The 25,890-nt window shown below is 36.1% G+C and overlaps 4 protein-coding genes and 1 non-coding gene across 6 annotated transcripts; all 5 read left to right on the forward strand.

The window, feature by feature from the left end:
- Window positions 1-1,757: 1,757 nt before the first annotated feature.
- On the forward strand, window positions 1,758-2,110 carry LOC111454612 (protein RADIALIS-like 4; the record flags this gene model as incomplete). The annotated part of the gene is made up of 1 exon (XM_023096108.1): window positions 1,758-2,110. A coding segment is annotated over one exon (318 nt), but the record flags the coding sequence as incomplete, so codon positions are not given.
- Window positions 2,111-8,601: 6,491 nt separating this feature from the next.
- Window positions 8,602-11,088, forward strand: LOC111454409 (3-ketoacyl-CoA synthase 4-like). Its single transcript, XM_023095896.1, has 2 exons — window positions 8,602-10,693; window positions 10,787-11,088. Exon 1 carries the CDS (start codon window positions 8,772-8,774, stop codon window positions 10,326-10,328), a length of 1,557 nt encoding a protein of 518 aa, XP_022951664.1. The 5' UTR covers window positions 8,602-8,771; the 3' UTR covers window positions 10,329-10,693; window positions 10,787-11,088.
- A 3,404-nt stretch (window positions 11,089-14,492) lies between these two features.
- Window positions 14,493-17,692, forward strand: LOC111454418 (uncharacterized protein At1g01500-like). The gene is made up of 3 exons (XM_023095907.1): window positions 14,493-15,078; window positions 15,611-16,334; window positions 17,250-17,692. The coding sequence occupies exons 2-3, from the start codon at window positions 15,663-15,665 to the stop codon at window positions 17,487-17,489; spliced, it is 912 nt and encodes a 303-aa protein (XP_022951675.1). The 5' UTR covers window positions 14,493-15,078; window positions 15,611-15,662; the 3' UTR covers window positions 17,490-17,692.
- A 733-nt stretch (window positions 17,693-18,425) lies between these two features.
- On the forward strand, window positions 18,426-18,497 carry TRNAE-UUC. The gene has a single exon. It is a non-coding gene; the product is annotated as a tRNA-Glu (tRNA).
- A 216-nt stretch (window positions 18,498-18,713) lies between these two features.
- On the forward strand, window positions 18,714-25,581 carry LOC111454393 (glucose-6-phosphate isomerase, cytosolic-like). Of its 2 annotated transcripts, none has more exons than XM_023095870.1 (24): window positions 18,714-18,777; window positions 19,056-19,125; window positions 19,204-19,280; window positions 19,437-19,518; window positions 19,597-19,644; window positions 19,885-20,040; window positions 20,106-20,202; window positions 20,394-20,436; window positions 21,226-21,293; window positions 21,406-21,490; window positions 21,819-21,867; window positions 22,729-22,801; window positions 22,901-22,961; window positions 23,356-23,422; window positions 23,510-23,566; window positions 23,669-23,722; window positions 23,794-23,922; window positions 24,102-24,165; window positions 24,283-24,356; window positions 24,528-24,581; window positions 24,658-24,726; window positions 24,837-24,926; window positions 25,058-25,165; window positions 25,290-25,581. In XM_023095870.1, exons 2-24 carry the CDS (start codon window positions 19,075-19,077, stop codon window positions 25,338-25,340), a joined length of 1,707 nt encoding a protein of 568 aa, XP_022951638.1. In that variant the 5' UTR covers window positions 18,714-18,777; window positions 19,056-19,074; the 3' UTR covers window positions 25,341-25,581. The 2 variants fall into 2 exon arrangements, with proteins under 2 accessions (XP_022951638.1, XP_022951639.1); XM_023095871.1 differs by having other exon boundaries at window positions 18,748-18,838.
- The last annotated feature ends 309 nt before the right edge of the window (window positions 25,582-25,890 follow it).

Raw genomic sequence — 25,890 nt, forward strand, 5'->3', positions numbered from 1 at the left:
TCAACGAGCTAGAGATATCTTTGTCGATAAAAAATTGAGTTAATTTTGAAGCAAAAAGGATCGGAACGAATGAAAGAAAATGAAAAGGAACCAGTTGAAAGGCATAGCCAAAAGGGAGACGTGACCCACGTCTTCAACTTGCGAATTCAACCAACACCCACTTGAGATTAATATCAATGTCATATTATTCTTAATCTTTCGTAAATGTTTCAAAATTTATTAAAATATTAGACAGAAAATCAACATAAAAGTGACTGAGACGCTTGTTTGAATTAAATTACGAATTTCCGTCTATAATTCTCAGCTACTTCAAACAGTTCGAAAAAAACGTGGAATCAGTAATTTAGATGATTATAGTATCGGAAACCGCTTTTAATGGTAATTTTAAATTTTAAAATATAATAATAATTATAAATAAATAAATAAATAAAAATAGTATATTTTAGAAAGAATATTTTTAAAAAAAATGGATTGAAAAGGAATTTGAAAAACAAAAAAATAAAGAGGAGAAATTCTCATCCCAACGAACGTGGAATGATAAGGATTCCAAAATATACACTTAACTCTTTTTCACTTTGACTCCTCCAACTTTGGGAAAAAAATAATAATTTCCGATTAAAATTCACTCCCGGGTCAGTGTGAGTATAGCTCAATTGATTAGATTTATTTTTAAAAATATCCTAAAATACGAGATAAAAGTCGCTATCCCGACATAAAACGAACCGAAATTGGACGGAGCAACACCATTTTTAACCATTTGTTACTGATCATACGTGTCAAAATAATCAAACGTGAACATTATAACGTTGAAAAATATCGTACTACGAAACCCTTTTCTCAACTTTAAATTATGAACTCAAATCGTAACAACTCAGCTACCACCAATTCGAAATCTGAATTTAATACTTAATAGTCCCGATATTCTCCTACGTTCCCGTGTGACATGATCACATTACTTTATGGTGTCCCACATTGGCGGGGAGGAGAATAAACCACCCTTGATAAGAGGGTGGAAATCTTTCACTAACAGACGCGTTTTAAAGCCTTGAGGGGAAGCTCGAAAGGGAAAGCCCAAAGAGGACAATATCTGTTAAGGGTGGATCTGGGCCGTTACAAATGGTATCAGAGCCAGACACCGGACGATGTGTCAGTCTTCTTGCTGTTCCCCATCTGGGCCGTTACAAATGGTATCAGAGCCAGATACCGGACGATGTGTCAGCCTTTTTGCTGTTCCTCAAAGGGGGTAGACACGAGGCGGTGTGCCAGTAAGGACGCTAGCCCCAAAGAAGGGTGGATTTGGGGACGATCTCACATCGATCGGAGGAAGGAAAGAGTGCCAGCGAGGACGCTGGGCCTCGAAGGGGGTGGATTGTGATGTCCCATATTGATTTACTATTTACAACGGTGTGGCTTTTAAAACGAGGAGAAGCCGAAAACTCAAAAAGGACAATATAGTAAAGATTATCCCCACAAAATTGCTCGGAGTAAGTAAAACGCTATAATTTAAGTTTTTCGTGGACCACCCGATAACTTTGACCGGTCAAACAACTTGACGAAGAAGACGAAAAAGAAAAAGGGAATGAAAATGAAAATTGGATTTTTGAAGAATATATTTTTTTCCATGGCATGGAAATTAAAATAAATTTAAAAAATATAAATAAATATATATATATATATATATATTTCTCTATAAATTGGGAAGTTATATTTGGAGTTAAAAAATATATATATATTAATAAATAAATAAATAAATGAGTTCTTCTTCTTCATCTTCTTCATCGTCAAGCTCCAACTCATGGAGTCCAAAGCAAAACAAGGTGTTCGAAAATGCTCTGACGGTGTACGACAAGGACTCGCCGGACCGGTGGCAGAAGCTGGCCGGAGCCGTCGGCGGGAAGACGGCGGAGGAAGTGAAGAGGCACTACGAGATGCTGGTGGAGGACGTCCATAATATTGAGATTGGAAGAATTCCTTTGCCCAATTACTCCAATTCTTCTGACCAATATTACTCCAACGAACAAAGGTTAATCTCTTTCTCTATTGGATGTATTTCGGAATTAATTTGTATAGTTTGAGCGTTTGATTTTGGTCGGAATAATTAAAGGGTTCGAGAACGATCAACACTCTGATAATAAAGACTTGTTTTCGGTTAAATAGCTCGGACTATTTCTGTTATAAACCATTTGTGATCACGGGGTGTAGAGGGGTTGGATTGAAAAAATCATTTGGACTCACTTGAAATTTCAAGTCAGTATGGTTTGAGCGTTTGGATTTTGGTCGGAAAAATTGATGGGTTCGAGAAGGATGAACACTCGTGATAAGAAAAAACTCGTTTTTGGTTAAATAATAAGCTCGGGCCGTTTTGTTCATAAACCATTTGTGATCACGTGTGTACATGGGTTGGGTTGAAAAAATCTTTTAGACCCACTTGAAGTTTCAGATTAGTATGGTTTGAGCGTTTTATTTTGGTCGAAAAAATTAATGAGTTCGAGAAGGATGAACACTCTGATAAGAAAAGACTCGTTTTCAATTAAATAATAAACTCAGTCCGTTTCAGTCATAAACCATTTGTGATCACTGGGTATACTTGGGTTGGGTTGAAAAAATCTTTTAGACCCACTTGAAATTCCAGGATAATATGGTTTGAGCGTTTGATTTTAGTCGAAAAAATTAATAGGTTCGAGAAGGATGAACACTCGTGATAAGAAAAAACTTGTTTCTGGTTAAATAATAAACTCGGTCCGTTTCAATCATAAACCATTTTTTATTATTGGAGCGTATACAAGTTGGTTGGGTCAGTGACCTGAGTAATCGGAATAGAGGATACCGTCTAACCCATTTTAACTCTGTATTTTCAAATTGGATTGTCGAGGTGTTCTTTTTTTAAAAAATACCATAATTATTCACATGTTATATTGATAATTAAAATATTATAAAGTTCAAATACAAAATATTTACGGGTTGATTGAATTAGGATTTGATTGAATTGTAACTTTATTTTTCGATTTTTGCAGGTTGAAGAGTCTAAAGCTATAATGACTTGCAACACGAGACGAGATTGAAGATTAATATATTTATATTATATATAATAAGAATATTGTATAAAATATTGTGTCTCGGTTTCTATTTGTTGTACTTAAATTAGCTGATCTTCAGCCTTAGAATGCTTGCATTTAGGAGCGTTCACGATTTTTGGTTCGGTATGATTTTCATCCAAACCAACTTAATTCTTCAATTTGCTATGAATTTGAATCGGTTCCGTTGAACTGATTATCTTTTTTTTTTTTTTTTCAGTTTTAATTGAATTTAGAAGTGCTATACTTTTTGTTGTCGATGCAGGCTATTATTTATTAGAGATGTTCATTTAACACGTTGGGTTGAAGATTATCTTATTCAATTTCAACCCCCCGTCCCCGTCCTGTCTCACTTATTTATATTATTTTTATTAAATATTATTGAATTTATTACGATATTTCACATTTTTTTTTAAATAAAAATTATTTGTATATATATATAAGGAAAAAAAAATTAATCACCCAATTTCTACTAATTATTTGAGAATCCCAATCTCGATTATAATAAAAATAAATAAAAATTATGAAAATAAAATAGGAGATAAGTAGACACTATCATCAGCCCAGCATCCTGTTCGGCAGATATTGTCCTCTTTGGGTTCACTTTCGGGCTGTCTTCTTTGGACTTTCTCTTTCGGGCTTCCCCCTCAAGGCTTTAAAACGAATATCATGTTCGGCAGATATTTTCCCCTCAAGGCTTTAAAACGAATATCCTGCTCAGCAGATATTGTCCTTTTTAGACTTTTTCTTTCGGGCTTCCCCTCAAGGCTTTAAAATGAACATCGTGTTCTCGGGCTTCCCCTCAAGGCTTTAAAACGAATATCGTGTTTGGCAGATATTGTCAAGGCTTTAAAACGCGCTAAGAGTAAGTTTCTACACCCTCATAAATAGTGTTTTGTTCTTCTCCCAACCAACGTGAGACATCACAATCCATCTCCTTCGGGGCCCACACCCTTATAACATAAAATTAATAAATTAATGACAAAAAAAAAAAAAAAAAAAATCTCACACCAATCAAGATAGTGAACTTATTAAGAAACTCGTGATCTTTTCGGTTCTTAGCCAATATATAACTTTATTTACATTTCCAACATTTCATGTTATATATATATATATATATATAGATTTTTTTTATAAAATGTGGGAGAAAAATTGATATGGAACGGATCTGATATTGTCTTATCTGGGCTTTCCGTTTCTCTCGAGATTTTAAAACGAGTCTGTTAAGGAGATAAGGAGAAGAAATTTCCCATAACTCATCTCTCCTTAAGGGCTCAGCGTCATCGGTGGCACACTATTCGATGTCTAACTTTGATATCATTTGTAACCATAGTCAACAAATATTGACATTTTTTTTATTTTTTTTAATTTTTAAAATAATTTATAACATGTTTTTTTTTAAGAGAACGTCAAGTCAATCCAGGTCATCGCTTTGATTGGTTTTCACGTTTTGTAATAATTGATGTCTCAGATCCAATAATTGTCTTCTTTTCCAAACTTTTCCTTTTTTTATTTTTATTTTTTTATTTTTTTATTTTTTTTATTACAAATTTCCCTATCAATTCTTATTGGGGGAAAATAATTTTTAATATTATCCCTATACTTACCTATACAATTTTTTAAAATTAAATTTTTATTTTTCTAAAAATAAAATATTTATTATTATCCTCAATAATTCGAGATAATTAGGTAACGTGGTAATGTCACAAGAAATTAAGGATGTACACGGATTAGGTCGGAGAAATTTTTTGAACATACCCAAAATTTTGAGTTAGTGAGGTTGGTGACCCGAACAACTTGAATGAAGTTCACAACCCTACCCGAGTTTCTATTTTTGGGTTGTTATCTTTTTAATTATTTAAAAAATCATATTTATCCGTCGTACTATTATATTAATAACTAAAATCTCATAAGTTTAAAACATTAAACATTCACGAGTCATAACGCATTACTAATATCAATTACAAACCATGAATATTCTTAATATTCATAATAAATTTAAAAGTAAGGTAGCGTTGAGTTGAGTTGAGTTGTAACTCTATTTTTAGGTTGGTTGAGTTAATCCGACCAAAAGAATGTCAATTTGCAAACCGACCAAAAGAATGTTAATTTGATATATATATTTTTTACATTAATGTAATGACTCGTGCCTACGATTTGGGATCTGAATTTGGCATATGATGATCCCGATATTCTTCTACATGCCGACATGGATGAACTCAGACCAACCTGAGTTCTTCTAACATGTTTTGTCCTCGTTTACATGATTTTAATAAAATTTATGAGGTCACCTGATACAGAATTGTTCAAAGTAAAACACGCTTAATCATGAAATTCTTATTATGATTTATGCAGTAACTTTTGATATATGCAGTAATTTTTGTTTTTTTGTTTTTATAAACATTTCTTAGTCATTTTGTCTCTAAATTTCTATCATTCAGATGTCGTATCTGTTCATTCATGTACCATTTTTTTTTATTCGGGTGTGAAAATTTAGATCGATTAAAAAAAACCCACCAAAATATATTTTTTAATAAATAATCTTTTAAAAAATAAAAATTCATTAATTTTTTTACACCATTTATTTGGTGTAAATGTACATGCTGACGTGGATGTAGATGAATTTCTTTATAAAATGGGATATGGGACGATAAAAGCATACATGAGTTGGGTTGAGTTGAAATTTTTGTTCGGACCAACCCAAATTGGGTTAGCAACTATTTTCGTGTTCGGTTGAGTTAGGTTATTCTATTTTTTTTAATTATTTTAAAAATCGTACTCATTTACGAAATATGTTACACTAATAATTAAAAATCTCATAAAACCCAAATATCAAACAGTGAGATCCCACATCGGTTGGAGAGAGAAACGAAACATTCCTTATAAGAGCACGTGGGAATCTCTCCTTAGTAGACGCATTTTAAAATCATGAGGCTGATAACAATACGTAACAGACAAAAACGGATAATATTTGTTAGCTGTGGACTCGAGCTATTACAAATAGTATCATAGCCAGATTTGGGTTGGATTACGAGATGTCACATCCCTTGGAGAACGAAGAGGAACAAAACATTCCTTATAAGGTGGGTCGGGTTATAACCCTATTTTTGGCTTGTCCAGGTTGACCCGCTAAAAAAATGTCAACTTGCGAGCCGACCCAGATTTTCAATTTTTCAAAAATCCAACCCAGCCTAACCCTAATGATTTCGATCGAGTGGTCGAGATACATCGAATCTCATATCATATGAACACCACGAGGTAGATATTGAGTGTACGGGGATTGTGAGATGCCACATCCGTCAGAGAACGAGGGGAACAAAACATTCCTAATAAGGTGGGAGGGTCTGGTTATAACCCTATTTTGGGTTGGACAAGTTCGACCCGATAAAAAAAAAAAAAAAAAAGTCAACCTGCAAGCCGACCCAGATTTTCAATTTTTAAAAAATTCAACCCAGCCTAACCCTAATGATTTCGATCGAGTGGTCGAGATTGATCGAATTCTAATATCATACGAACACTCCGAGGTAGATATTGAGTGATCGGGTAAGATTGAATTACAAAATTCGAAAAGAATCAAAATTCGATGAGTCAATTTTATACCAAAAATTGTTTGCCACAAGTTTCAATTAGGAGAAAAGGTCAATGAAAGGGGTCGCCTTCAATTGGCCCATGAAGAAACCTTCTAGAAAGGGCTATCATTTATTTTATTTTATTTTATTTTATTTTATTATCATAAACACAAAACAAAACCTCCCATTGCAAATAACACAGAAAAAGACAAATTAAGATCCATTTTTTTATTTTATTTAAATATTTGACGTAATTACGAATATAAGATAATAAAAACAATACATTTTTATTAACACCCTATTTTCAAATTTACACATAAAATATATAATATGGAAAATAAATCCATTTAAATCAAAATTAAAATTAAAATATCAATTACGTGCGACATTTAAAATTTTAATCTTTTGACCATATTATACCGTTTATTTCCACTCATGTTAGCATCACGCCATGTAACACATATACTATTTTTATTATGAATATTTTATTCATAAAATAAAAATTGTTGTCCCGTGCATAATAAAAAAGGGAGTGAAAAGAGATTTCTACTCATTAATTAAATAGAGTCGTCTTCGCTCTCGATCCCGCCCAATTCTTATCCCATCCACTTCGCTATATGTGTGTATATGTGTGTGTATATATATATAGACAATCGCACTCTTGATGGCAGCGGACTTGCGATTGTGCAGCACTCATTTTCCAATGACAAGTGAGGTAAGCCAATTCATTCTTACGTCGTCTATGGCCAAGCAATGTATGCTCGAGCCTTTGGCCTCGGTTTAAGAGAAGGTTTTAGAAAACTAGGGTAGAGAGAGATTTTCGAAAGAAACGTTATATAAGCAAGCAAGAGATTAACAACAACGGCTCACAGTATATAACTTTGGTTAGGAAGAAGTTGATATATATATCAAAACTAAGACATGAAATTAAAATTTTATCGTAATATTAAATTTTTTTTTAAAATTATATTATTATATGGTATTTTGTTTATGAAATATTATTAAATTTATTATAATATTCTACATTTTTCTAATAAAAATAACATTATGTATTAAAAATTAATATTATTTTTTTAATATAAAAAAGTGGAAATAAATTAGCTATAAAAAATAAATGAAAATTGAAATAAGAGGTAAAGACTTGTCAACTTCTCCCTACCCGATAGTTATATGGTGTAAGCTGTTGTTGTTGCCTTTTTGCTTGCATCACATATAACACCAATTTTAATCTTTCAAAACTCTCTTTGCCCTCGTTTTCTAAAACTTTCTTCTTGAACCGGGGCCAGAAGCTCGAGCATACGTCACTTGGCCGTAGGCAATGCAAGAACAAATAGGCTTAACTCATTTGTTGCTAGGAAGTGAGTACCGCACAATTGCAAGTTCGCTGCCATCAAAGTGCGATTGTGACAAGTAGTAGTCATATCCCCCCTATAGTACATTTTGGGACATTTTTACCCTGGCGGGTGTAGACGTGATTCTGGTGAACGGTCATACACCTCGTATTGACCCGATATGAAATGGTAAAGGCCTAGATAAAAGTACGAAAAAGGAGTTTGGAACGGGCATACAACAATGGGCAACACGCCTTGGACAAACATGACCGTGACATCCTCCCCCACTCAATTCGTTGACCGTCCCTGTTAACCGACTCGAACAAGCAAGACTGAGACATATGTCATGGGGCCCGAGGAAGAATTCTCCATTTTTTTTATGGAATATTTCAACAAAAAATTGAAATATTAATGGAAATAAAAAGAAAATTTATAAATAAAAAGTGAAATTTGTTAGCTGTAGAGATAGGAATCTGAGTCAAAGCACCGGCATGTCCACGTGCGTTGCTACGCGCATTCCCATACGTGGAAATTACAAAAATAAAATAAAAAAATAAAATTATAATTTTGAAATTACAGAAAAAGAAAAAAGAAAAAAGAAAATAAATTATCAGTTGTATTTTTAACTGTCAAAAAGCCACCACTGCTTCAAAAAATTCCACTCTCGATTTCTCCCTAATTTCTCTCTCTCCGCCCTTTCAAATTCCTTTTGCATCGGATTCTTCCATTTCCGTTCTCATTTTCACAGATTTTCCTCTCCGTGATTCCAGTCGCCGGAATACCCTCCGCCCTCTGCCATGGACCGAGGCGGCCCACCCCCTCCTGCACCCACCGTCGTCAACAGTGGCTCCGGAACTGGTGCCCTTCGGATCCAACATTCAAGAAGATTGCCCGATTTCCTTCAGAGCGTTAATCTCAAGTACGTCAAATTAGGGTACCACTACTTGATTTCTAATCTGTTAACCTTATGTATTGTTCCTTTAATTGCGGTTACCTTAATCGAGGCTTCGCAAATGAATCTCGATGATGTTCGTCAGCTTTGGATTCATCTCCAGTACAATTTGGTTAGCGTCATTATTTGCTCCGCCGTCATGGTTTTCGGATTGACGGTTTATACTATGACTCGTCCTCGTCCTGTTTATCTTGTTGATTATTCCTGTTATCGCCCTGCTGATGACCTTAAGGCTCCATTTCATCGATTCATGGAGCATTCTAGGCTTACAGGGGACTTTGATGAGTCCTCCCTCGAGTTCCAGCGCAAGATTTTGGAACGCTCTGGACTCGGTGAGGAAACTTATGTTCCTGAAGCTATGCACTTCATTCCTCCTCGCCCGTCCATGGCCGCGGCTAGAGAGGAGGCTGAACAGGTCATGTTTGGTGCTTTGGACAAACTGTTTGCTAATACCTGTGTTAAACCTAAGGATATTGGTATTCTCGTTGTGAATTGCAGCTTGTTTAACCCCACGCCTTCACTATCTGCTATGATTGTTAATAAGTATAAATTGAGGGGTAATATCAGGAGCTTCAATTTAGGTGGAATGGGTTGTAGTGCTGGGGTTATAGCTGTTGATCTTGCTAAGGATTTGTTGCAAGTTCATAGGAATACTTTAGCTGTTGTTGTGAGTACTGAAAACATTACTCAGAATTGGTATTTTGGGAATAAGAAGTCTATGTTAATTCCTAATTGCCTGTTTCGCGTCGGTGGTTCTGCTGTTTTACTGTCCAACAAGTCCGCTGATAGAAGACGAGCTAAGTATAGGCTTATTCATGTTGTGAGGACCCATCGCGGAGCTGATGATAAGGCTTTTCGATGTGTCTATCAGGAGCAGGACGACATCGGTAAGACCGGCGTGTCATTGTCCAAAGATTTGATGGCAATTGCTGGAGGAGCTTTGAAAACAAACATAACCACACTGGGTCCACTTGTGCTCCCAATTAGTGAACAACTTTTGTTCTTTGCAACCCTGTTGTTAAAGAAGTTCTTTAATGGAAGTATGAAGCCATATATCCCTGATTTCAAGCTTGCATTCGATCATTTCTGCATACACGCTGGTGGACGAGCTGTGATCGATGAACTTGAAAAGAATTTGCAGCTATTGCCTCTTCATGTCGAGGCTTCTCGTATGACCCTTCACCGATTTGGAAATACTTCATCGAGTTCGATTTGGTATGAATTGTCCTACATAGAATCCAAAGGGAGGATGCATAAAGGCAACCGTGTGTGGCAGATTGCCTTTGGAAGTGGCTTCAAATGTAATAGTGCAGTGTGGGAAGCTCTCAGGAATGTGAGGCCATCTCAATCTAGTCCATGGGAAGACTGCATTGATAACTATCCTGTTAAGTTAGATGCTTAAGACTGCATTGACATCTATCCTGTTAAGTTAGGTTCTTAGATCCATAAGAATGTTTGAAAATCGATTCGGGTTATTGCTTCTTGACTATCGTCTACCTCGGCTCCTGATGGTTATCCTTTATTTGCTTATAGTCTGCATCTAGGAACGTTTATTGAGTTATGCGTCTTCTTCCAGAGTTTTCAGTTTGCATCAGGTTGTTTATGTCGAGATTGCCCGAGATTGATGCTTGTTCGTCGAGTTAGAGAGGAGATTCAGTCACGACCATGACGGTTTTCCTTCTCTTATTGCAAAAAAAAATCGCTTTTAGGATGAAACTTTGTTCCTGCTCCATGAAAAGAGGATTCTGCAGTGCATTTGTATCTCTGGTAAAATTTGCTTCCCTCTAAACCATTTGATTGCTTTGAGCTTTATGTTCTAACTTTTGCCTCAACCTTCTTCTCTATATCTGTTTGTTTTAGTCTTAACTCGAAAGCCATGGATCGAATGAACATAGCGTTATATTACATGGGTATTTCAATCGAAATACCAGAAGAGGGTGGTAGTTCTTTTTCTTGTTCTTGAAGTGATTCAAATTGAATGATAAATCCATTTCTTCGCCTCTTTGCCAATAAACCAGAATTACCGTGGAAAATAGCAAGATCAGTAAGATTAGATTGATCCGTACATAGGATTGGATTAAGTAATAGCAAGATCTGTGGTATTAGATTGACCCGTACATAGATTTAGATTAAGTTCTAAATAAGTTCGTTTTTACCCGAGAGATCCATACCATAAATTTTTTGTCTCACTCTTTCAAATCTATATTCGGTAGCAAAATTGGAAATTAGATTTCCATTTAAACAATGGGTCATAATGTGTTTTATAAGATATTTATAAACTCCTATATTATAATAATCATTTTACTTTATCATCTAGCTTATAATATATAAAGTTATTTATTTATTTATTTATTATAGAATGACATTTGATGTTATATAGTTTTGGAGTATTATGAAGGTCAATTGCTTGCAACTTAGATTATCAATTTTTTAATAAAAGAATTTGAAAATGAAAATCAAATTGACCTTTTCTTTTACCAAATCAAATTTGACTCTGATTGATAAGACTAAAAGATAAACTATTTATGAAAAGTAATTAAAATTGTTTGATATTTCATTATTTTGGTTTGAAAAAAAAGAGAGTCTATTTTGTCTATTTTATTAATGATTGATTTTGTTTTAATGAAGCTAAATTATATTGAAAATGAAAATGAAACTAAATTAATATATGAAACTAAAATTTATTTATTTATTTATCCATTAAACATGTTTTGAGAAAATGTATGGAATATGGAAATTGTATTTAAATTAAGTGTATATATAAATTACTAATTAAGTTTTATAAAATAGATTTTTTTTTTTTTTTATAGTTTTAATGGTTGAAATTCAGATGTGAATGTTTTAAAAATTTTTAGAAGTTTCCGAATAATTTTTAAATAAATAAAGTACGAAGAATATTTTTAAAATAAAGTACGAAATTTAAAGATAATTAATCAGAATTATGTTGTTTGATTAATTTAATTCGTGAATTTTTAAATTTGATTATATATAGTTGGTGAGGGTTAGGTTTGTATGTGAGTTTATATTTTGTTAAATAATTTATTAGAAAAATTAGGTAATAATTAAAATATGTTTTATTCAAGTTTAGACATTAAAACATTATTATAAAATTTGTTTTATTCAACTTTAATTTATTTTATTTATCCATAGGAATATAATTAACCATTTTTAGAAAGAAAAAAAATCATATTTGTCCAAAGAGTATTGCTTATGGTTGCATTGTCAAATGTCTCGATCAAGCTTGTCTATGACGTGTTGTCCATGGCTGTATACCCATTCCAAACCCCATTTTACATAAGCATTTACTATTTCATGTTGTGTCATTACGGGAGTGTTTGACCGGTCACCGAAATTATGTCTACACTCGTCAGGGCTAAATGTCCCAAAATGTACTATAAAAGCATGTGAGATTAGTTGTCAATTCTTCCCACTCATTATATATGATATCAGAGTCGTTGTTGCGTACTCGCTTTTAGTTATAACATTGCTTTCTTTAAGATTGTTTTCATCGCTCATGTTTTCTAAAACATTTGTTTCAACACAAGACTCAAGGGTCGAGCATCGTTAATATTGTTTGTGAAGTGCGAATTCCCACTGTGATAAGAGTGTGATTGTGACACTGTACAACCATTGTTAGCGACCATCTCTAGTAGCAATAACCTTAAAAAACAAGCAACTCTTTTGACGACCATCGTCGTATGACCAAACTCTTGTAGTTGACCGTTCATAGCGGTTTAAATACACGTCGTCGTTTATAATAATTTGACATTAATACCCCCTTTCAATTCCAATTTCAACTCATAATCATCTCTTTTGCCTTTTGTGGGCCTCTTCAAAGCGATCGCAATCCGCCTCCCTTCCCCTGTTCTTGGTGTTCTTCCTCTTCTTCTTCTTCTTCTTCTTCTTCTTCTTCTTCTTCTTCTTCAACTTTTCCCTTACCTCTTTTATTGCTGTTTATTTGATGGGAAAGAAGAAAACCCAGAAAACCAAGCAGATTTCAGTCGCCATAGCTGAAACCTCCACCTCCAAATTACCCGATGATGGCGGCGCCCACGGCGGCGGTCAATCTGTACAGCCTAGAAAGAGAGGCCGACCTCGTAAAGTTCTCGATGAGCCACCGGATGACAAGAAGCTACCACCGCCGGCGGCGGATGTTGCGGATAAACCGCTGCCGAAGAAGGGTAAATCCACCGGAGATGAGCCGCCGATTTCCATGGAAGGAGCTGCGAAGCAACATGAATCGGAAGAACCCAAATCAGGAGATGGATCGAGAAGCAGAGGAAGGAGGAAGAACAAACCCAGAAAAAGTAGCTAACGGAGCAATCGATTTGATGGGGTTTTCGAATATTGGTTTTGAATTTTGTTAATTTGTTGATCTTTGTTCTTGAAAAATTACCCAAAAATCACTGTTGATACCATTTGTGATTGATGTATCTATCCATTGTAGATTGAAAATTTGATGCTATGCGATTCGGGCTCGGGATGGTATCATGCTACTCACTAGCACGGACTTATTTTTCTTTCTAGGTCATTTAAGGGACGAACGGGATTAGATACCCTAATAGTCCATGTTGTAAACAACGAGTGTTCGCCATTGGTCGTGGTCTTAATTCTCGTTCTACTCTTGGAATCACTCCGCTAGATTATATTTGAATAAGAATGTCGTCTCAAGCCCTCCGCTAGCTGATATTGTTCTTTTTGGGCCTTCCCTTTCGGGCTTCCTCTCAAGGCTTTAAAATGTGTCTATTAGGGAAAGGTTTCCACACCCTTATAAAGAGTGTTTCGTTCTCATTTTGCTCTTGGAATCACTCGAGATGCTAGTTTAGTTTATGTTTGAATGAGAATGTCGTGTCATCCAACAAAGCTTAAGAAAAGGTGGCTCGTGAATGGGTTGTAGATATTGGTTATTCGACTCCTCAAATAATTTTATCTAGTCGAGCTAACTATGAGATTGAATGTGGAGCCCACTCATGATTTAGCCCTAAACCGAGTTAACTACTCAGCATCGAAGGAAGAGATTGAATGTAGAGCCCACTCGTGATTTAGCCCTAAACCGAGCTAACTACTCAGCATCGAGAGAAGAGATTGAATGTAGTGCCCACTCATGATTTAACCCTAAGCCGAGCTAACTACTCAGCATCGAGGGAAGAGGTTGAATGTAGAGCCCACTCATGATTTATCCCTAAACCGAGCTAACTACTCAACATCGAGGGAAGAGATTGAATGTGGAGCTCACTCATGATTTAGCCCTAAACCGAGTTAACTACTCAGCATCGAGGGAAGAGATTGAATGTAGAGCCCACTCATGATTTAGCCCTAAACCGAGCTAACTACTCAGCATCGAGGGAAGAGGTTGAATGTAGAGCCCACTCATGATTTATCCCTAAACCGAGCTAACTACTCAACATCGAGGGAAGAGATTGAATGTGGAGCCCACTCATGATTTAGCCCTAAACCGAGCTAACTACTCAGCATCGAGGGAAGCAATTGAATGTGGAGACCACTCGTGATTAAAATAAATAAATAAATAAATAAATTGGTGGAATTTATAAAGGTTCTCCCTCAATCTCCCTCCTAGTTCCTAGGTCCCATTTATCCAAAATGGGACAGCTCTACGCAGCTTCAACGCTCCATGGCTTGCTCCAAATCCATTTCTTGCTCATTGCTAATGGATAAGATCGGTCTCTTCCTTTCTACGCCCATCTACTTTTCTTCAGATTTACTTCTCTGGTAATTTTCCATCATTTTCTTCGGATAATCTCGTGGTTTCTGTTCTCATTTCCGACGCAACTTCTGGATACTGATCGGATTTCAATTCCTCGTTTCAAATTGGATTGGTAATCGTTTCTCAGCTAGTGATTTTCCCATTTGTTTGTGTGGAGGGTACTTGCTGATCGCGCTTGGTTTGGAATCAAACGCTTTGATTGTGTTGCTTGAAAGCGATTCGAGAACACTTTTCGAACAAGACTTTGTAGTGGAGAGGGATACCGATAAATAGAGATTTTGAATGCTGGATTTAGCGTGAGTCTATTTTTCTATGTAATTCTGAAGCAATACAGATCATCACGGGTTTCTTGGCCGGCGGTTGGCTCGCGTGATGTGGATTTGTTCGATTTGTTCGAGGCTGGCAGATTCTTGGAGGAAACATTTAGGTTACAAATTTTGATCTTAGACGTTTGTTCAATTTAATTTCCATTGAAACTCTTTGGATTTGTGACTTTTCAAGGTGTAAATTCATGGTTGGGTGTATCTTTTTTCTGCTAATGGTTTCTGAATGTCCGATTCTAAGGATTTTCTCTTTAGTTTCTTAGTTTATCTCTCTTCAGTTAGGTGTATTTATGTCTTGAATTAACATCCCCAGGTTAGATGTATGCTACTCATACGGTTCGGTTGGATACTTGGATGTTATTCAATTGGTGTGGAGTTGGTTTTGTCCATTGATTTGAGCTTGCCTGAATTGGAACTTCTTTCAGTTTTGATCTTGACTTCGTTTTCCCCCTTATTTTTAGGATTTCTATTCCTGGAATTTACTTTTCTATTTATGAACTTGATTTCCTGACATTACTGTGCTCTGTTTTGGATGAATGCGTATGGTTTTGATCGTTTGAGATTTTGAAACTTTACTTGAAAGAAAAGATCAATCTGTTCCTTATTTTGATGATCTTAGCAATATATATGTTTCAGGATTGAGTTGTGAGACAACCTAGATTGGCCTTCTGATCCAAAAGTTGAAGCGATGGATGATGAACTTCAGCTTGCAAGATTCTCGCATCGCCAGCCTCGTGTTAAAGTGTACTCATCGCCTTGGCTTGATTTGAGAGTGTTCTATGTTAGGATCAGTAATTTCCAAGTAGACAGCTTGACGCCCGAGTTCCTCACGCTCAACCATATCCCTCTCAGCCCGGACACCCTTTTTGAAGTCAATGGCGTTAGGAGTAGTAGTCGCTCGGAGGGAGTCTCTTCCTCTCTGAGGAGAGATAGAGCTGATAAGGAATCAGAAGAAGCTACTTTTGTGACTACTGACAATATAAGGTTTAGTGGAAGTGTAAAATTTGAGGTATATGATAAGGAAGATTTGATTCTTTCTGGGGTTTTGGAGATGTTGGATTCCAATGGTTTATTAGGTGAATCCAAAAACAATGCAAAGAGGTGGAGCATCATGAGTTGTAAGTCGAAGTTGGGTGGCGGGCTCTTGAAGGGAAAGCAGCATATGATTGGAGGTGAAACCCCGTCCCCGATGATCGACGTTTATATAGCTGGTAGCTTCTCTGGAAGTCCTATCATCTTGACCAAAACTTTGCAGCTAAGCTCCCGAACGAAACAGAGTTGGAAATCCATGTTGGACACGATACCGGAGTCTGAGACGCCTGATTCTAATGAAGATCACTTTCCAGAATATGATTTACAGGTACATCACTGATACTCTGAGGTTGGCTTCTTGAGATTTCTATACCCTGTGAGTTTTTGCAGAAAATATGCATTTGTTCATCTTTGTTCTGGATCTATCTGTAGATAAACCACATACAAATATACCATAATTAGATCAAATGCTCGATGATATTATACTGCTAATAGTTGAAAAGTTAAATTTAACTTTGATTCTCTTGCAGTGATTGAGTTAGTAGCTTTTTTTATCAATCATGGTATTCGGCTACTTGTCTGGATTTCAATGTTCAAATTTATGAGATTCTACATCACTAGGAAGGATAACGAAACATTCTTTAAGGGTGTGAAAACCTCTCCTTGATATTATGATACTTGTCTGGATTTCAATGTTCGAATTTGTGAGATTCTACATTAGTTGGGGAGGAGAACGAAACATTCTTTAAGGGTGTGGAAACCTCTCCCTAGCTGACGACCTTTAGAAGGGAAAGTCCAAAGATGACAACTAGCGGTGGGCTTGAACTATTACGAATGGTATCAGACCCAGACATCGGGAGGTATGCCTGCAAGAACATTGGGACTCGAATGGGGTAGATTATGAGATCCCACATCAATGGTAGAGAGGAGCGAGTGTCAGCGAGTACGCTGGGCCCCGAAGAGGGGTGGATTGGGAGATCTCACATTGATTGGAGAGGGGAATGAGTTTCAGCGTACCGTCTGAAGGGGGTGGATTTTGAGACTCCACATCGGTTGGGGAGGGGAACGAAACATTTATAAGGGTGTGGAAACCTCCCCCGAGCTTAAAAACTTTAAGGAGAAGTCCAAGGAGGACAATATCTGCTAGCCTTAAGTTTCAATCGCTCCAGACATTATGTAATATTATCGGATAATGAATCATGGGGTTGTCCTCAAATGAAATGTCCATTTACTTGTGTTGTAGGCAACAGAATATGGGAGATACAAACAGGACATTGACAACAGCGACGATTACAGCAACATGTACTGGAAGAGGAGAGAATATTTAGACGATGAAGATGGTGAACTCTCCTGGTTCAATGCAGGTGTGAGAGTTGGTGTTGGTATAGGGCTCGGTGTTTGTGTCGGTATTGGTGTAGGAGTTGGCTTGCTCGTCCGTACCTACCGAGCCACTACTCGGAACATCACGAGGCGATTCGTTTGAAGTCTGTCCTGTTTTTTTTTGCAGAGAAACTTGTGTAGCTGAAATTTTGATGGTGGAAAACTTGGATGTTTGAAGAGAGTGATAGAACATTATATTACTTGTTTGTCTGTCACCATTTGTAAAATTGATAATATAGAACATCGAGAGACCTTTTGAGTACCGTGCAGTGTTCATTAAAGCATATTTGGTTTGAATTCAACTAATTTAAATTGTAATTTTATAGAAGATATATTGAAATTAAGTTGTACGGTGTAACTAGTTTCGTTTTAGTGCCCGAAAATAATATTCCAAAGCTTTCGTATGTTCTCCATTCCTTGAGTGGATAGGACCTATGTTATAGAGTATATAACTTCGATCATAGGGATCGATTTTTAGTCGCATGGCTTCGTAATAATTCTGTAGAGCTTATGCATAATTTCCTTCAGATTGAGCCGACATCTGTTACGGTCGTTCGTTATTCCATTCCCCCATTTTCGTCTTCTATTTCAATTCTCATTCTTACAAAATTGTTCATTTATTTATTTATTTTGTGGAATCGGGTTTCCCACGAGAAAATTTATTTTTTAAAAAATATTTCAAAGGATTTTTTAATATATAGTTTTCATTTTTCTATATAATTTCTTAACCTACTATTAAATTCAGTAATATTTCATAAACAAAAATATAATAAAATGATACTTGGTTTTATATTACATTGGCATTTCTAGTCCGTAAAAATTTAATTCAATGTTTTAAAATAAATAAATAGGTTTTTTTAGTACGAAATAAATGACAACTCAAATTTAATATTTTATGATTTTTTTTAGTTGAATTTATTATTTGAACAATTATATTAATTCTAAAAAAATGTAATTCTCGGGTAAATCCTATTATTTATACAAATAAATCTAAATATTATTATATTTGTATAATTATTAACATTTGGTTAACATCAATTCCGTTGTCGTCCAGCGGTTAGGATATCTGGCTTTCACCCAGGAGACCCGGGTTCGATTCCCGGCAACGGAAAATTTTTAGCTATTTATTTCTGCGCCCAACTTTCGTGTTGACGACGCATCGAATAACCCCCAAACGACAAAACAAAAGGCTCGGGATGTCGTAATCGCATCAAATTCGCGCCCTTTCTCTCTCCACGTGACCTCCCAACGGCCCATCTGACGTGGCACTTCCAACCCGAAAGCCCACAGACCTCCACACATCACTCACCATGGTTTCGCTCTTCGAAACTCAAAACCAAATTCTTCTCTCTTTCCAATTCGGGCGGCATTTTCCTCTCTCTCTCTCTCAGGTTCTTTCGGCCTTCTTCATCTTTTTCTCAGTTAAATTTCTAGCTCGGAATCGAACCTGATGTTAGTTCTTTTTTGTTAATCTTCTTCGTATATCCTCTACGCATTCCAATCCTCTGTTCTTCTTTTTTCTTTTCCGAATAAGAATCTTTCCGTTTGTTTTGATTCATCTGCTGCTTTTTTATCTCGGAAATTGTAGGAGGAAGTTTGGTATTTTGAATTTCGTGCTCCATTTTTGCTCGTTTTGTTACTGAGATTACGAAGGTAACGGTTGTTGCAGGTGATTTTGATTATTTGGAATGGCTTCTTCTACTCTTATCTCTGAATCCGAGGCGTGGAAGAACCTCAAGGTACTTGGTTGGTGGGTCTCAAGTTGATTTTAAGCTTGATATGTGCTATCATAATGCTGAACCTTGTGTTGGCTGTAGGCCCATGTTGGGGACATTGACAAGACCCATTTGCGTGATTTGATGAGCGATGCTGCTAGATGCAAATCTTTGATGGTGTATGATGATCGTAGCTTTTTTTTTTTTTTTTTTCCCTGGAGTCTTTGATTGATATTTATACCATTTCTTGGTTCAATCTTTGTTGATTATACTTAGATGCGCTTGGTATGTTTTAATTTGATAGCAATTTCGTTGATGATTTATGTTTTTGTTAGTGAGTACGATGGATTATTGTTGGATTATTCACGACAACGGGCCACCCTTGACACCATTGGAAAGCTCTTCAAGTTGGCAGAGGTGGGGTTTGTCCGTTGTTATTACTGTATAGTGGAAATTGTTGTTCTCTAATAACTTTTTCCCTTTCGTGCAATTCAGGCGGCAAATCTCAAGGAAAAAATTAATCGGATGTTCAATGGTGAACATGTAAGTGCAGGTTTTCTTTTCATTTCCAATTCGTGTTAATAATGTTAGGGAATCAATAGTAATTATCTAGTAGTTTTCTTTTCTTTAGGAAGCAAATGTTGACTTTTATGTCTTATTTCTGCTAGAAAAGACATAGAAGCAGCCTTGTTCAAGAGTGTCTAAAATCTGTCATCAAGAATTTAACATTACAAAAAATAGAAGATAATTGTTCTTTCTATCCTCACTTTTTGTGGCTTGTAGATAAACAGCACTGAAAACAGGGCAGTGCTGCATGTTGCTCTTCGTGCTTCAAGAGATGCAACAATACAGAGCAACGGAAAGAATGTTGTGCCTGATGTTTGGAAAGTTCTTGATAAGATACAGGAGTTCTCTGAGAGAGTTCGCAATGGTTCTTGGGTATACAGCTTGCCTTATTGTTTGGCCTAATACTTTTTGCACTTCTAATTTGCAAGTTTTGGTAGGTTGGAGCCACAGGAAAACCTCTGAAGGATGTTGTTGCAATTGGCATTGGTGGCAGCTTCTTGGGGCCTCTGTTTGTGCATACGGCACTTCAAACAGGTTGAAAAAATATTACTTCCTCTTATATATTTACTATTGTAGTTCAACGAGGAGATCTTGACTCATTCAACAAGTTCCTTTGAGTAAAATCATCTCCTAAGTCTTGACGCATTCAATTGGTTCCTTTCAATTGTTTTTTAACTTTATGACTAAGTAAAGCTTAAATAGTACATTGTCCTTGGTATTTACAGATCCAGAGGCTATTAAGTCTGCAGAAGGGCGTCAGTTACGTTTGTAAGTACTCTGTGACACAATCATCCTTAGAGAGCCCGGGGATTTCATCTTGTCTGAAAAGTTGTAATTTTCAGAAACTAAAGAACTATAACTAGTCAATAGATGAATATTCATTAATTAAATGATTTAGAATAGCATTTTGAAAGAAGAAATGGATTGAAGCATGTCAATTTGCTATCTTGAAAGAAACAAGCCCCTACTGCATTGGGTTGGTTATGCCCGGATGCAACAGTCTTCCACTAAATCTCAGACCACTTGTATTTTTAAAAATGTGAGTAGAAGTGTTGGGTGGTTTTCGTAACTTTGTGAGATGAAAAAGCTCATTCTTGTTGAATTGATAAAACGATCTCTATAGAAGGTAAAGAGACAATTGACATTTTCTTCCGTATATGGTTTGTATAATTTAAAGCTATTTTGTTTTTTATTTAAAATATCATTTTAAAATACATCCTTGGATACTTCCGTTTACTTGAGTGAATAGAAACATGTTTTTGTTTTTTTTTTTTCTCTCTTCTTTCACTCTATATTTGTACCTGCATGTCATTTCATCTTTGTCGATATTATATTTTCTATTCTCTAAAAGAAATTTCAAGAAGACTTCTGGCTGGATGTATTGCTTACGAGGACATTGTTATATTATTGGTTGGTTGATGGGTTGGTCTACTAGCAGTTTATGGCCATTTAAGCTGGTTGATATGATAATTAAGATTTGTGGTTTTGCAATTTCACTATTTTGTGCTACTGGGAGTCAGGCTAAAAGAGTTCATCATTTCTATGCTTTGCTTTCAGTCTTGCTAATGTGGATCCCATTGATGTGGCGAGAAATATCACTGGTTTAAGCCCTGAAACCACTTTGGGTAGGTTCTTTATTCATTGAACAGTTCTTTTCTTCTAGAGGATTATCATTCTAACTTCTACTTTCCATAAATACCGACTTTATTTGTTTTTACTTGTTAAATATGTATGCAGTTGTGGTTGTTTCAAAGACGTTTACCACGGCTGAAACTATGTTAAATGCCCGGACTCTAAGGGAGTGGATTTCTGCTGCTCTTGGGTTAGTGAAGTCACCTACTATGTTATTGTTTTGGTTGTTTTGGCATTTCTGCTTCATCCAGGCATTGCATGGTGTAGCTTTGTAGATAGATTTGTGAGGTCCAAATGGTTCTTTTTAAATTGTGCTGGCCTGAGACTTGATAAATCTGGACGTCTATTACGTGTTAATTATTCATAAACCACCTATCTATTTTGGTGTCTTTTAAAATGGTTTAGTACTTTGACAAATTGAGACAGAATATCTTTTCCCTGATTTCATGGAAATATAAGTATCATCTTGCCATTTCCTCATAGATGAAACCTGGATCATGACATGTTTTTTATCCCAGGCCTTCTGCTGTTGCAAAGCATATGGTAGCAGTTAGCACAAACCTCCCGGTATGAACGTTTGTTGATTATTTAGTACTGTTGGATGAGAACTGTGGCACCTCTATGCTTGATAACTCACTTGCAAGTTATTTTTCTCAGACATTTGTTTAGTTGAAGCACTACTGATTATGAGATGGATGTTCATGCTGTTCGATTTGTGTGCTTGTTCCTTACCTGCAGCCTTTTCATTAAAAATCTTTCAAGTCCACAACTTCTATGTGTGGAAATTATATATTCATTCCTCATTGTCACCGGGTTAGCAAATCATGGAGGACATGTTTTAGTGTTTTGTTAAGTGAAACATGTATTGAGTCCAATAGCCTTTTGGAGATTAAGCTTGATGTGAAAATAAAGTATGGAAGTGAGGTGAGAGTGAGACATATTATCTAAAAGATATATATAAAAAAAAAAAATAAATAAAAAAAAAAAAAAAAAAAAAAAAAAAAAAAAACCAATGCTACGAAGTATGAGTTGGTGAAAATAGATAAATATGAGCTTTGTTTAGGAATCCGTGTTTAAAATAATCACCTTGGAAATTTTCTTCCTAGAATTAGAAAAGGAGAAAAAGAAACAAGGTGAGGCAAATTTGTGCTTTGTGTGCCAGTGTTGAGATGGGGTCCCTTTACCTCATATGAGGAAAGGCACCCTTGGTGCGCCTTTTAACACATTGATTTTTGTTATGTCTCACCCTATCCTCATTCTAACATGTATAATTCTCATTTTTCTTGTACTGTTTCCCACCTTCTCCCATAGATTTTCAGCACTATTCTTGCTTCATGATTTTTCTGGTTCATTTGCTCCTCCTTGGGGTTTAATAATGCATATAGGTTTTGTGTCTTACTTAAATTTTTGTGGCTTCACCATTTCCAGCTTGTAGAGAAGTTTGGTATTGATCCTAACAATGCCTTTGCATTCTGGGACTGGGTCGGTGGACGGTACAGTGGTAAACTTTCTTTCTCATTTGAAATTCTTACTTGGCTTATATGCTTTTAATTGGCTATCTCACAATGAAACAGTTAAAAGTAAGAAGTTTGATATGCAGTTTGCAGTGCTGTAGGAGTGTTGCCTTTGTCTCTTCAATATGGCTTCTCAGTTGTAGAAAAGTATGGTTCCTTGTTAATATAGTTTTACCTCTTGTTATATCTTCCACATGGATAATATTGTGTAAGATGAAACCCAACCCATTCATCCTTTCAAGTTTCTGTGTCTGTTTAGTGAGCTAAGTGCACATAGTTAGAATTTGATCGAAAAAGATCTGTATTTAAACAAAACTGATGCTCCGACAATAGGCTATATCTATGTTCATAATCTAGAGTTTCATAGCTATTTTCCCAACGAGTTACTTCAAGTGCTTACAACACTGGGATTATAATGAAAACTTGTTCGAAAATTTAGTGCACCATTTAAGTCGCTTAATAAGTGTAAAAGAATACATTGTTTTCTGATCTGAAAAGTGAATATACTCCTAGATGTCTAAGATGTATTTCTTTCCTACAGATTCTTGAAGGGAGCTTCAAGCATTGACCAGCATTTCTACTCCTCACCTTCCGAGAAAAATATTCCAGTAAGTATCGATGAATCTAAACCCGTAAATCCTGTTATCTACATTATAGTCACTCATTTCCTCGCATTTTTATCATAATTTCTTCAGGTGCTTTTGGGATTGTTGAGCGTCTGGAATGTTTCGTTTCTTGGACATGCAGCGAGAGTAAGTTCTTGTGATTTTGTTTGTAGCGTCCTCGAGAACATACTCGAAGTTTTAGTTGTCTTTTGTTTTTAATCGATTCTAATAAAATCTATTTCTTCCCAGGCCATCTTACCTTATTCCCAGGCTTTGGAGAAGTTTGCTCCACATATTCAGCAGGCATGCAGCTAAACTCTTTTGAGTGTTCGTTTCAGCGGTAAATTCTAAATGCTCATTCCACTTTACTCCAGGTTAGCATGGAGAGTAATGGCAAGGGAGTTTCAATTGATGGGATTCCACTCCCTTATGAGGCTGGCGAAATTGACTTTGGGGAGCCTGGAACTAACGGCCAACACAGTTTTTACCAATTAATTCACCAAGTACGAACGAATCTTGTTCATCACACGAATAATTGTCATTCTGTGATTCATGCCGAATTGCTTATGCTTCTTTCATATTGCCAAAAGCTGTTTCACAGTAAATATCATTCTATGACATGGGAGATCTGCTGTGAATCGATTACTAGTTTATCGGAACTAACTATCTTCGAAAATTCCAGGGACGTGTTATTCCTTGCGATTTTATCGGTGTTGTAAAGAGCCAGCAACCTGTTTACTTAAAAGGTATTTGAACCTTGATTTTAGGTCAGTCAACAGATGATTAAAAAGAAAGCCAGAATGTACATTTCTCCCAATAGAGGCTTGCTTCTTGCAATATCTAATTTTCCATTTGTCGCACAGGTGAGGTTGTGAGTAACCATGATGAGCTCATGTCCAACTTTTTTGCACAGCCAGATGCCTTAGCCTATGGGAAGGTTAGTTTTTACACCCTTTTATAAATACTCTGAAATAATCAATCCTTCTATCATGACAAGCACCGGCATCGAAAAACTGTCGGTGAATTTTGTATTTCATGTGGAGATCGAGTCAGAACTCATCTTGTTCATTTCGAAATAACTTAGACGTCGACTTTTTTTTTTTTATAGACTCCCGAGCAATTGCGTAAGGAGAATGTTCCAGAACATCTTATTTCCCACAAGGTGACACACTTGATCTTAACTTTTATCTGTTCTTCAGAGTGGAATCAACAACCTAACTTTTATCTCTTTTCTTCAGACGTTTTCTGGCAACCGGCCTTCGCTTAGCATTCTTCTTCCATCATTGAATGCTTACAACATTGGTCAGGTACATCGTCTCTTATAAGCGTTTTTGCGTTATATTCGAAATACCCTCTTTCGAGGTTTCTTCTGCAAATTGCTCTACTGATGCTATGGCCAACTATATTTAATCCCTAGTTGCTTGCGATCTACGAGCATAGAATTGCTGTAGAAGGTTTCATTTGGGGCATCAATTCGTTTGACCAGTGGGGAGTTGAATTGGGCAAGGTACGCTTTTTCAGGAGATCATAAAGCTTATCGAAAAGAAAGAAGTTCCTTCCCTTTTCCCGAAACACTAACGAAACCGTGGTCCTTGAGTTGCCATTGACTTAGCATTGCAATGACCTGTGTGAATGCAGTCGCTTGCTACCCAGGTTCGAAAGCAACTGAATGCATCACGAACAAAGGGAGAATCGATCGAAGGCTTTAACCACAGTACAACAACATTGATGAAAAGATATCTAGAGGTATGATTACTCAACAAAGTGATGCTAAAGTTTTGCTTGTGAATGAAGCTCATGAATGTCTGTCCATAATTAACCCTTGCTGTATCTAAAAGCTTTTATGATGTTGTCGTGTCTTATTTTGCAGGCAAGTTCGGATGTCCCATCTGATCTTCCCACCCTTCTACCCAGAATTTAACTGCGCTGATGGCTAAGAATTTTGATATCAAATAACCTAAACCGATCATACATTTACTACTCTCTTGCTCTCAGTTTATGCTGAGTGACTCGTTCTTGATGACCCAACTCTTAATAAACCATGTTTCAAACGTTTGTCTCAAGAAAATTTGGTTCATTATGCAGGCAGGTTCGTTCCATGTTGTCATCTAATGTGGACGAGAGCTGATTTAACAATTTTATTGAATGTGATTATGGTGGAATGGACTTGATAAGATAAGGAATCAACTACAAGGGGAATAAGATTCGGATTACCTTGTCGATCGAATATCTCAAGCAAAGAACACTTTGTTTGAGATTCGAATCACTCCAGAAGCAAGATCGATCATGTCTAGCTTCAATGATTCTTGTTGATCAAATATCTCAAGACAAGAACACTTGTTTGAGATTCGAATCACTCCACAAGCAAGATCGATCATGTCTAGCTTCAATGATTCTACATGCAACCTAAACTACATAGAGTTGCAAAGAAACTTAGCCATTGGCTAAAGAAAAGCACAAATGCTTCTTTT

Source organism: Cucurbita moschata, unplaced genomic scaffold, assembly GCF_002738365.1.
Source record: "Cucurbita moschata cultivar Rifu unplaced genomic scaffold, Cmos_1.0 Cmo_Scf00016, whole genome shotgun sequence".
Lineage (NCBI taxonomy): Eukaryota > Viridiplantae > Streptophyta > Magnoliopsida > Cucurbitales > Cucurbitaceae > Cucurbita > Cucurbita moschata.

Excerpts from the sequence above, each read along its gene's own strand:
- LOC111454409 (XM_023095896.1), top strand. The coding sequence starts at position 8,772 with ATGGACCGAGGCGGCCCACCCCCTCCTGCACCCACCGTCGTCAACAGT.
- LOC111454393 (XM_023095870.1), top strand. The coding sequence starts at position 19,075 with ATGGCTTCTTCTACTCTTATCTCTGAATCCGAGGCGTGGAAGAACCTC. Across the intron at positions 21,294-21,405 it reads AAGCCCTGAAACCACTTTGG|TTGTGGTTGTTTCAAAGACG; the intron begins GTAGGTTCTTTA and ends ATATGTATGCAG. Across the intron at positions 24,357-24,527 it reads ATGCCTTAGCCTATGGGAAG|ACTCCCGAGCAATTGCGTAA; the intron begins GTTAGTTTTTAC and ends TTTTTTTTATAG.
- LOC111454418 (XM_023095907.1), top strand. The coding sequence starts at position 15,663 with ATGGATGATGAACTTCAGCTTGCAAGATTCTCGCATCGCCAGCCTCGT. Across the intron at positions 16,335-17,249 it reads TTCCAGAATATGATTTACAG|GCAACAGAATATGGGAGATA; the intron begins GTACATCACTGA and ends CTTGTGTTGTAG.